Raw genomic sequence first — 12123 nt, 5'->3', positions numbered from 1 at the left:
ATTTATTGCACTAAAACGATTTATATTTTTCACATTTACCAAGTGTTTTATTTCCATAACAAAAACACCATGGCTTATGCCCCTTGCAATATGACGTCATTGGTGCCAATTGATAAACATTATGACGTCATCATGCTTTGTTAGAGCCGCTTCACGTGGTGTATGTACAGTTTTGTGATTCTAGCATCTCAGATGCCAGCCAGAATTGTGTTATGCTGAGTCACCACTGCGCCGGAGTGTGTCGTAGACCATGTTGTTTTACCGCAAACTGGTCCTTGATATCTTTTGCGTTGAGAATAGACAGGCACCCAGTTGAATTGGCACCAATTACGTCATAATCTAAGGGGGATAACTCAGGCCTATTTCGCTCGTAAAACGAAGGCCTCATAACGGCATATCACTTTCACACTATTGTGAGCTTCCTACTTTCACTGTGAAAAAAAATGAGTGAATATTTTCAAACACAGATACTAACTTATTCTAAAATTGCGTTTTGTTTAGAAAAAGAAAGAAAGTGATTTTTGCGTGTACACTTCCCCTTAACCACATGGGCGGCACACACTCTTCTGTCTACCATTCTGAAGAAACTTGATCACATGCAAGACAGATGAACATCTCCCTCAGAAAGAACAGACTTATTATGCCAGGGAAAGTAGACTATTTCGCGAGGAAACTGAGTATATGCTCAATAAAACCTTTTTTTCACAGAATAACCCGTGTTTACTTCATGCACAGTGTGGAGGTGTTTGCATTGCGACTGAACAAACAATTACTATGTTACATATTTTGGTGATCTGATCCAGGTGCTGTGGACGCATTTGTGACTGGTCCGTTTTTGACTGGTCTATTCAGTTAGTCTATATATTCCTTCCTTTTAGTTCACTGCCTCCGTGGTCTTGTGGTAGAGCGTCCGCCCGGAGAGCGATCCCCGGCCGCGTCATAAAAAAAGACGTTAAAAGATTGTACTTGTTGTTACCCTCGGCATTAAGGGGCTAAAACAAGGACTGGTCGGCTCGGAGTCAGTATACTGTGTCTGAGTGGGGTATTCATGTTAAACTGCGGCATGGTATCTCAGTGAGCTAGCACTATAAATCGGCGTCAGTCCGGACTAGTACAAGCAGCCACACACACATACACGTGCATGCACGTCGCTATATAAGTGCAATAATCTTGGCCGCGACGTTAAACCCAATTTCACCTCACTGGAACAGGTAATCCAGAAAATTTGAGTGGAGAGAGCATATTAAGGCATTGTTAATAGTCTACCCAGATGGCCATTCCCGAGTTGGTACCAAGTAGCCATGCTAATGTGTGGAGATTACTACACATCCAAGTGTCTGTCAGAAACCAATTATCAACTTAAGAGTTGACACGTTATGAAACGAGTTGTAAGATGAATGGTATCATACAGACACGAGTGCAGTAATTTGTTTTTTAGACGCTCTAAAATCGCATCATGCATATTTTGTCTTTTTTCATGATCGCAGTGGCGCATTAATACATAACACAACGGTCATTTGTGACGTCATCCGGCCTACTTCTTACTACCCACACCTAGTGTGACCCTCCACAAAAAAGGTTTCCGCCATATATGTGGATTATCAAGGCGACGATGATGGTGCAAACTACAAGACTAAGACCTTAAAGTTTAAATACAAACGTAGGTGATTTAGACCGAAGCACGAGTAAGTTATCGACGAATAACAATCAGGAAAGTAATCCGCCACTATTTGACCTCAGGTCATCACCACGGAGTAGCCAATTACGGATCTGGAATCCGATCTACCACATATGTTTTGATACCAGTCAGGACTCGCTGAAGAATCAATATCAATCATTATGATCCCATGACGCAAGAAGACTGGGAATCGGTACGAAACTTACTTGTGTAAGTGGGAAAGACTTTCTGCTGAAGATAACGATGATCCGCTTGAACCCAGTGTTACACATGTTATTGAGTTTCTGACTCCTTTTTGTACAAGGACGATTGTGGATACAGAACACTTAACATTTTGTGCATTAACTGCATTTTAGATTTACAATATTTTCACAGGCGTTGTCTTATAAACCTGATGTTGTCCTTTCATCGTATCTCATAAAACCACAAACTTTGGCAATATTCGGGGGGGGTGGGGGGGTGTATAAAATTCTTCTGATTTTACTCACAAAGTACCGTTGGCTCTTTAATGGGCCGAACTTGCAGCCTTCGTACAAATAGCCGACAAAGAAAACCACCAGACGATGACACATCACATGGTTTTACGAATATGTAGTACATGTACGCCAGGAAGCGAAAATTTACGACCGTTTCTTAGGGTGCGTGTAAAATGTGTTTGAAACATAACATTGTTGAGTGAGTATGTTTTTTACGTCGCTTTTAGCAATATTCCGGCAGAAATGGGCTTCACACAGTGTACCCATGTCGGGAATCGAACCCGGGTCTTCGGCGTGACGAGCGAACGCTTTAACCACTAGGCTACACGACCGCCCCTACTATTGTTGACAAATATTTCAGATTGTTCTTTCGGTTTATGAGTGAGATATAATAACACTTCTCCTAGGGTTAATATGACATTTATCGGATGAGTTCATGCAAGTTAGGATGTAAACACTCCTTAGTATTCGTTCACGCTTAAAACAACCATCCATCATATGAGCGAAGTTGGCCATCTCAGAGAAATCACTAAAGAGAGAATAGAATCTACCTGTTCTTCTTACAAGAATATTTCTGAACAACGGGATGTAAATATATTTATCATATGATAGGTAGGTGCCTTGGCAGGATACAACCAACGGATAAAAACGATCATATGCGGATAGAGATGTAAATATCAAAGGTCAAATGGGGACTAATTTCACTATTCATAAACAAACATTGCGTCTCCCTTGTCATTCGGTGATCGAGACAGAATTAACCATCGGGAATCTGGAGAAAAGAAAAGAACAATATACTGAAAAATCAGTGTCTAACGGTGACGTAGCTAAGGCATTTTACAAGTTTTGGCAACTTTGGAGATATAAATTGCCAAACTATATTGCGAGAACGCTAGCCAACCAATTTAAAACAGTTGGATTTGCCGAACAATGTCCGAATTGTTACTTTGTTACGTCTTGTCGCTGTGTGTACATCTGACTGCACTTCGTAGCCTTATGACAGGACAGGCAGTCTCTACATAAACGTGACGTATCATAGGCTATGGTTAAAGTGGCTTCGTAAGGCTCGTTAAATACAATGATTATTCATAATACAGAATACTTACCGTCCCCAAGACAGACCAGGCCGACTGTTCGTGTGTCTGGGACGTCTCATACATAGACTTGGGTTAGAGTAGCTTCCCTTTGATACCACTTAAAACACCCATGTGGAACGACACGATTGCCAGAATTGCTATAAACCTACCAATGGACTGCCAGTTATAACTATTTGATCAAACAAAAAGCAATCCCACATCGTATTATATTCCGGACCAGTTTCGTTCCGTAATATTGCCATTGTTTTGGTTGAATCTTTTTTGTGTACGTGAGACAATGGACGGGGTCGATGGACATTGGAAACATTATGAACCACGTGCGCTCGAACCATAATGATCGATGAACCTTAGCTAGCATGAATGGACGTTTCCAGCTGTATGTATTCATGTTTTTTTTTTATAGGAACGGAGTTCGTTCGTTCGTCCCGTCAATTATTGTTCTACAGAGTTATGGTCCTTGATGCATGTTACTTTGCTCAGCAATGGGGACAAGTTTTCTCAGAGTGAGTGAGTGAGTGAGTATGATTTTACTCCGCTTTTAGCAATATTCAGGCAATATCACGGCGGGGGACACCAGACATGGGCTTCACATATTGTACCCATGTCGGGGATCGAACCAGGGTCTTCGGCATGACGAGCGAACGCTTTAACCATTAGGCTACCCGACCGCCACAGTTTTCTCAGAAACTACTGAAGTTAGCTTATCTAAGAGACTGAGTTATTTTATCTGGAGAAGGGGCCTTTTGTGTGTATTAATTCCACATTTAATCAATGTTTCTGATGACAGAAAACGGGCTAAGTGGGTATCTCTTTTTAAGGCTTTATATGATTTTGTTCATAGTTTATATTCACTACTGTATAAACAAACAAAATGCGTATTTTCCCCATGGCGGGTAATAGTGATAACACTGTTTTCTTGTTCATCATGCGTTAATAAACGTTTTCAAGACGACGGGTTTTATTTCAGTCACAACCTCCGCATCATGGTCCCGCGAGGCGGATAAACAGTCTTGCATCAAATGTACGGCAGAAATCAGTATTGTGAATTGGTTATTTCTGACATGGAATCGCTCGCAAGCGAATTTGACTCTGGAACACGAAATGTGACAAGTGTGTTTTCCGAGATGACCACACAGTTTCAGGCCTGGTTTTCAGACAACGGCTAGTGAAGTTACCCCAGCAAATACAGTATGTTCTGTTACAGTGCCAATAGTTAAATCTAAGGAGAGAAGACCTCGATGACAACACAGAATTCCTGAATATCTGACCGACTGCCAATGCTACCTTCCTGGGAGACGGGCGACATCGATTCAAGCGTCCGGAAAATCACAAATATCTGGCATGAGAAGCAACAGATCTTCACGTTGTTCTGAGGCAAGTAACCATTCTCAGAAGTGAACGTTCCATCTCCTCTGAACGCTCTGATATACAATTCGCAATTATAAAGCGAATTTTATGTGAATCAAAGTTCAAGTTACTTCCCATCAGACAACAGGAGGAGAAAGAGAAACCATTTTCCAGTAAGACAGAGAAGCCTATGACGCTCAACGTGTTGCCCTCTTTGCTTTGAAGGAGAGAGAGAGAGGATTCACGCGGAATTGAATAGACAGAGAAAAATCAGAAGCTGAGATTGAATTAAGTGAACTAAAGTTTGTAGAGAGAATGATAATTAATCATGAAGCCAATGAAGGTGAACCTATGCCTTGTGTTACCATGGTTACAAGTCATGACACTGTTTCCACCATTCCTCATGTGCCGCCACCGTCAAGTTCCACTGAGCTTCTGTCAACAATTTTCATTTCGCAGAAATCAACAGTCAGTCACCGATCTGTGAATGTCAGCATGAACACCCACCTGGAATTATGACCTCAGCTCCACAGACAAGTAAACTAAGTGTGACCTCTGCGATGTCTGCACCTTCAACTGCATTTAGTCTGTTAAAATCCACCAATCCATGCCAACCTGCCAACTCACCGACTCCATTTGGATTAACTTTCTACTCCAATCCTGGAATGACGAGCAACATTCCGTCAACCATAGTTACCTGACTACACCAGATGCCTCACAATCAATAACCCATGCCCCAGGTCTAAATTCTCTACTTCCAGATCCACATCCGATGACATGACCCAAGGTGCAACGACACCTAATCTGGCTGAACTCCTCATATCATCCTCCATGGTGTACCCAGACCTGAAATCGCTAGACTCTCAGGTGGTAGTGAAAAAGTCCTTGCACTGATGAACATGACATTTGACAATCTAATCAATTTACACCCTCATTTGACTTTACAAAATAAATATCATGTGTTGATACATAACTTGAGATGTGGACCAAGGACGTTAGCTCTTGCCTTCATGCATAACAAGATGCTTTATACCAGAACAAATGAAGTTAAAACAAAACACCCATATGGTGAAGTGTTCGAGACGGTTGCTTTGTATGCTCCTATCACTGGGGGGTCCAGAAGGAACAGAACAGAAGTGTGTTGAAAGAGTCTGTTGAAAGATTAAGGAAAGATGTCATTCTTACTTTTACTGAGAGGCAGGTGACCCTTTCCAAGATGAACAAATTCACAATTGGCACACTTGAGCCTATAACTGTGACTGTGGCAGTTTATGGTGAGACTTATTATGCTCCTCCCTTGCTCCTTAAACCTGATCATGCTCCTCTTCAAGCCGGAAAGGAATCTGTGTGATCAAAGTTCAAATGCACAGAGAGGTGTCTCCAAAGAAATCCAACCTTAGCCTCAATCCACGACCAGAAGATAGAAGAAGTAACTGAAGGTTTCATCAAACATATAACTGAACATGATGATTCCTCTACTCCAGGGTCATGGTATATTCCACATCATGTTGTTGAACAGCATGGAAAACACGGGCGTTTGACTGTTCTCGTGAATACAAAGGACGATCTCTCAACAATCGACTTCTTCCGGGCCCACATTGGGATCATCACTGTTAGGAGTCTTCCTGAGGTAACGACGGATGTCTCTTTCGCTTTCAGTGGCGTAACCTGAACCGTGATAGGCATCCTAATACCTATGAATGACCAGTCTCGCCATTTGGCACAACCTGCAGGCCCTTTTGCACCACCTTCGCCTTACAGAAGCACACGATCCACAACAACGACAATTATCTTGATGTTTCCGAGTAGGTCCTCAGTTTTTCTATGTGGACAACTGCTTTCAGAGCGTTCATACAGAGACCGAGGTCAAATATCGTCAAGATGAGAGAGCTCCTTACGAAAGGTGGATTCAACATGAGACAGTATGCTGGCAATGTACCATCACTTTTCAAGACTTACCTACCCTCTGATGCAAGGTCAGAGAGTTGTGACATGTGGTTGGTACATGGAAAGAATGATCCATATGAAGGTACGCTTGGGTTACAATGGCAATGTGATAAGGATGTTATCACATGCAAGCATCGCCCTATCCAATACAGTCATCTCAGCATGAAGATGGTGTACCATATATTGGCCAGCCAGAAGGATCCTATTGGTTATCTGATCCCCTACCTCTCCCCAGCCAAAATCCTAGTGCAAACCCTCTGGCCCTCAAAACGTCAGCGTGATGACCCTATTGAGGCTGGTCCACTTTGTGATGACTGGACAAAGTGGGAAAGGGAATTAAAACTCATGAGAAGTTTTATTACCATGGTGTTACTCCTGTGATGATCAGTACAGTGTGGTATGGCAACTACATATCTTCTGTGATGCCTCTGAGAAGATATATGATTCAGTGGCATAACTCAAGCCTACAGCTTCTGATGGGCAATCTAGTGTTGCATTTGTGGCAACACGCAGTCGGGTAGTAGAAATGTTTGTCGATGCCGTGTCTAAAACTTTGTGCTGCATTCACTGGTGATCAGTTAGCAGAGAGACTCTGAACACAGAGGTGACGGTCCCCATTCAGAGCACTGTACTGGGGACAAATTCCACAACTGTCCTATCGTGGCTGATCTCCGACTCCTGTCGTTATAAAGTGTTTGTCAGTACAAGAGGCCAAAATCCACGCTCTGACGAGCATTCAAGACTAGAGGTATGTGCACATGGAAGACAATCCTTCCGATGACCTCACAAGATGTAAAATTTCCATGAACTCTGTATCCCTTCCAGGTTTAAGAATGGACCTCCTTTCCTTTTGAAGACTATCAATAATTAGCCTAGTATGAGCCCATTAAAGCCTAATGCAGTTGAAATTGAACCTAAGGGGACCTTCTGTGGCAGTGTTTCGGTACCAATCCCAGATCCATCCCAATATGACAGTTGGGAACCATCGTTGAAGCAGCCAAATAGATCCTACACAGGGCGGCCACGGACCCCTCTTTTGATCCATCGAACCTGACAGAGAAGGCTGAATTGCTACTGTACCACACAGCTCAGACTGATTCGTTCCCAGACGAGGTCGCAGCGCATTTAGAAGTTTCTACAAACAGTCGTCTGTTGCAGTTGAGATTTGATGAGAAGAAGCAGGAGGTCTCATTCGAGTTGGTAGAAAATTGCATCAAGCTGAGGAAATTGCTGATGTGAAGCACCCTATGGTGCCTTATCCTAAACACCCCATCACAAAGCTGATCACCAAGGATCATGCACCTGTCTGCATCACGTTGGAGCTGAGAATCTATTCGCCAACATTAGACAGAAGTTATGGATTCTAAGAGGTCGTGAAGCTATCTGGCATCATCACAGACTGTATACAGACTGTAGACGGTGATGTGCCAATCTAGATATTCCCAGAATGGCTGATCTTCCGGTTGCCCGGCTCCGTTTGTTCAGACTTTCATTCTACTTCTGTGTCGTCGACTGTTTAGGTCCGATGTTTTTCAAAATAGAAAGGAGAAGGGAAAAGCGATTTGGTATCTTCTTCAAGTGCCTCACGACCCGTGTAGTATATCTAGATCTTCTAGAAAGTATGGACACTGATGCCTTTTTTATGGCTTTACACGTTCCATTTCAGGATTAGGACAACCATTTATAATTCTTTCAGATTATGGCACTAACTTCAAGGGAAGTGATGCTGAACTAAGTAAATCCTTTTGATCTTAGCCAACCGGCTAAGTGCTCTGAACATCTGAGAACTTCAAAGGATCCTGGAAACGAGAGAACAGTTCTGTAAATCTTTTCAGGTTTTTAATCAAGGTGCTTAAGTGATTTGATGCACTTCGCGTGGTAACACCCGTTTAATTACAATAGAGACTTTGATTATCGATCAGATCGTCTTGACTGGGCGCCGCCATTTTGTTTGACGCAAATGAAAGTGATATGAGAGATTAAGCCTAATTGGTTAATATGGGGGACATAGAAGGGATATAACTCGTAAAAGCCACTGGTGGTGCTACGATTGAGCCTGGAAATTCCAGCCTAGTTTGGCAAGGGTGGAAACTGGACTTTTACAGCCAGTTATAACGCCTTTGCCTCGAGAAGATGTCAGATCCTTAACTCCCACAAAGTACAAGTCGTGTACCCCGAGTCCATGCTACCAGGACGACGTTGCTGGCGTCACAGTCAGGTAGTCTCAGACAAGTTTTGAAAGTGTTTCATGAAGTATTACCTGTCTGGTCTGCAACTTCGTAACAAGTGGCAGAAATATGGTGGTGCGACAAAAGTAGTCGTGATAGCTGATGACAACCAGATCCGATCTCAGTGGCTGATCGGGCGTGTGAAGGAGACCTTGCCGAGTGGTGATAGTCGGATCCGTCTGGCTAATGTGCAAGTCGGTAACCAGCAATATATCCGTCCAGGCTGATTGTTCTTCCTGAGATAGACTGAATTGATTTTGAGAACTTTATAAATGATCATGAATGTTTTGCTTGAGAACTTCTGATTGAAGACAGCTGTTGTCGTTTATCTCACATACGTTCCACAGGTGTTATTGAGAACAGTATATTTTGTTTTTCATTCTTGTCAAATTTATTTTGATTATAAATTTGAGGCGGCTTTTGGAAAGTACATAACGTAAAGCAATCCCATTTCGCATTATTTTCCGGACCAGTTTCCTTCCGTAAAATTCCTATTGTTTTGGTTGTATGAGTTTTTTTAACCTATGGTGAGACGTTAGAGAGTGAACGGGGTCGATGGACATCGGAAACATTGTGAACCACGTGCGCTCGAACCTAAAAATGGTCAATGAACCTAAGCCAGAATAAATGGGTGTTTATATCTGTATGTATTCATGTTATTCTTTATGCGTTAACAAACGTATTCAAAACGACGGATTTTATTTGAATCACAACTGGAGGCTCCATCCTCCGCAACCTTGCCTATATTAACATATAGTTCCGAAATTTGGGGATTTGGTAAACTAGATATGATGGAAAAAGTTAACACAGATTTCTTAAAATATATACGAAGGGTTAAAAAAAAGCATACCCCGACATTTTTGTAATACGGATAGCTTGGGAGAACCCCATTTCTGATTCAATTAAACAAAGAATGATGACACATTTTTCTCAGATAATTTAGAAACTACGGTTTGTGTACGGTTATGTGTAATGTATTATTTGCAGAAATCGGTCGAATATGTTAAGGGATTATTTGATGGATTAGGCCTTAGTTTTATATAGACCCAACAACTTATGCTAGATATAAATGTTTTAAAATGTGTTATAAGCCATACTTGGACAAGTTGGATAAACAACTCACCCCAGGCAGTATTCTACCGATTATTTAAACATAAAATCCAGTTAGAAAATTATCTGCTATCACTACTCTTAAGACTCAGTATCACGGTTACTAAAAAGAGACCCACAAATCATGGTATTACCAATAAAAAGGGGCGATGGCGAAATATTCCACGGGAAGACAGAATTTTTACTCACGGTAATAACCATGACTTAGCTGACGAATATCACCATCTGCTATTGTCCTTTTCTGCATAACCTGCGTAAGATATATATTCAAAAGAAGTATTTTATATGACCTGGTGCGATATTACTTGATATGCTACTTAAATACTGAAAGGTTATCAGAACAAAGTAAAACTAGCACAGTTTGTAAAAGAAATCCTCAAAATCTTTTATTAAATGTATGAGTGTGTTGCAGTATAGCTGGCGCACGTCTGCCTCATCCGGTACGGCAATTGCTTGAACCCCCTGCCTCAAATATATCCTCCATGATATAACCTACTCTATTTAGTAAATGCTGCTCTTTATCAGCGTCACGGCTACCGATCTGAGACAGGGACCCAACCATCAAAGAGTAATTTGGGTCAAATAAAAATAATGCTCTACCAAACCTCATATATATAATCACTGGACGTCGTACTACAAATGTCAAATCACACAAACATTTTAATGACAGTAACATTTTCCAGGATCATGTGTTCTCTTAACACCATCGCAAAAGATCATGTAGAAGCCAATGGTCGTATAAATTAGATGGATCTGAATGATCACAATGGTATTCATATTTTCCAACACAATAACATCTGAAAAGGAGACAGCAGCAACTACATATAAAAAAATGTGTTTTAACATTTTTCGTAAGGTTGTCAATAATTGCTCTCCTTGTTACTACTTCCAATTTAAGCTTATCATGGGTCCTCATTTTTCAAAAGTCTGTTTCATCTGTAATGAATCTGCATACGAGTGGCGAACGGGGTGCACACTGTGGTCAACGCGTTGCACACGGGTGTCACACGCGTGGCGGACGGGTTGCACACGGGTGTCACACGCATGGCGGACGGGTTGCAGACAGGTGTCACACGCGTGGCGGACTGGTTGCAGACAGGTGTCACACGCGTGGCGGACGGGTTGCACAGGGGTGTCACACGCATGGCGGACGGGTTGCACACGGGTGTCACACGCGTGGCGGACGGGTTGCAGACAGGTGTCACACGCGTGGCGGTCGGGTTGCACACGGGTGTCACACGCATGGCGGACGGGTTGCAGACAGGTGTCACACGCATGGCGGACGGGTTGCACACGGGTGTCACACGCATGGCGGACGGGTTGCACACGGGTGTCACACGCGTGGCGGACGGGTTGCAGACAGGTGTCACACGCGTGGCGGACGGGTTGCACACGGGTGTCACACGCATGGCGGACGGGTTGCAGACAGGTGTCACACGCGTGGCAATCGGGTTGCACACGGGTGTCACACGCATGGCGGACGGGTTGCACACGGGTGTCACACGCGTGGCGGACGGGTTGCAGACAGGTGTCACACGCGTGGCGGACGGGTTGCACACGGGTGTCACACGCATGGCGGACGGGTTGCAGACAGGTGTCACACGCGTGGCAATCGGGTTGCACACGGGTGTCACACGCATGGCGGACGGGTTGCAGACAGGTGTCACACGCATGGCGGACGGGTTGCACAAGGGTTGCGCACGGGTTGCGTCACGCGTTGCCCGTTCGTGTTAGGGGAATGAACTTCTTGTCAGTAGGGTATGATAACGAGGTTATCATGTTTGTGTGTTTCACTCCAGATACCGGGATGTTTGTTAAACAGTATTGACACAGTGAGAAAGGGCACTATCACACGGACATACACTTATTACACTTACATACATTATCATCATACGTATCTGTATTCTAAGTGGCGCACATATGTAACACAGAGTCGTCAATAGTGAAATACACTGGTATGCATTCACTGTGACACTACAACTTTCCTCGCTGGGAAACATTAGGGTCCAGTCTCTGACCTCTGCTGATTAGCGTACAACTAGGTTACACAAGTCTTAATCTGATCGGCAGGTGACGTTCACCTGTCCCCTTGACCTATCCCTGATCACTCGAGGCGTCTGATTGTATTCAATGGTGTCTGCTTATCACGTTCTCCCTACTGTCTCATAGAAAAGAATTTAATATTTGCGTGTATAAGGCTTTAAGTATACCAAACGGAACCTACACTGTGTACGTGATCC

General features: G+C 43.1%; 1 protein-coding gene across 1 annotated transcript; it reads right to left on the bottom strand.

Moving 5' to 3' along the window:
* Positions 1-10815: 10815 nt before the first annotated feature.
* Positions 10816-11556, bottom strand: LOC139451983 (keratin-associated protein 10-8-like). The gene has a single exon (XM_071233262.1). It carries the CDS (start codon positions 11554-11556, stop codon positions 10816-10818), a length of 741 nt encoding a protein of 246 aa, XP_071089363.1.
* Positions 11557-12123: the final 567 nt, after the last annotated feature.

The sequence above is a fragment of the Haliotis cracherodii genome, unplaced genomic scaffold (assembly GCF_022045235.1).
Source record: "Haliotis cracherodii isolate W230 unplaced genomic scaffold, xgHalCrac1.p SCAF_9, whole genome shotgun sequence".
Classification (NCBI taxonomy): Eukaryota; Metazoa; Mollusca; class Gastropoda; order Lepetellida; family Haliotidae; genus Haliotis; species Haliotis cracherodii.
Note: the sequence above shows the minus strand (reverse complement) of the source record. Positions and strands in the feature narration are given on the sequence as shown.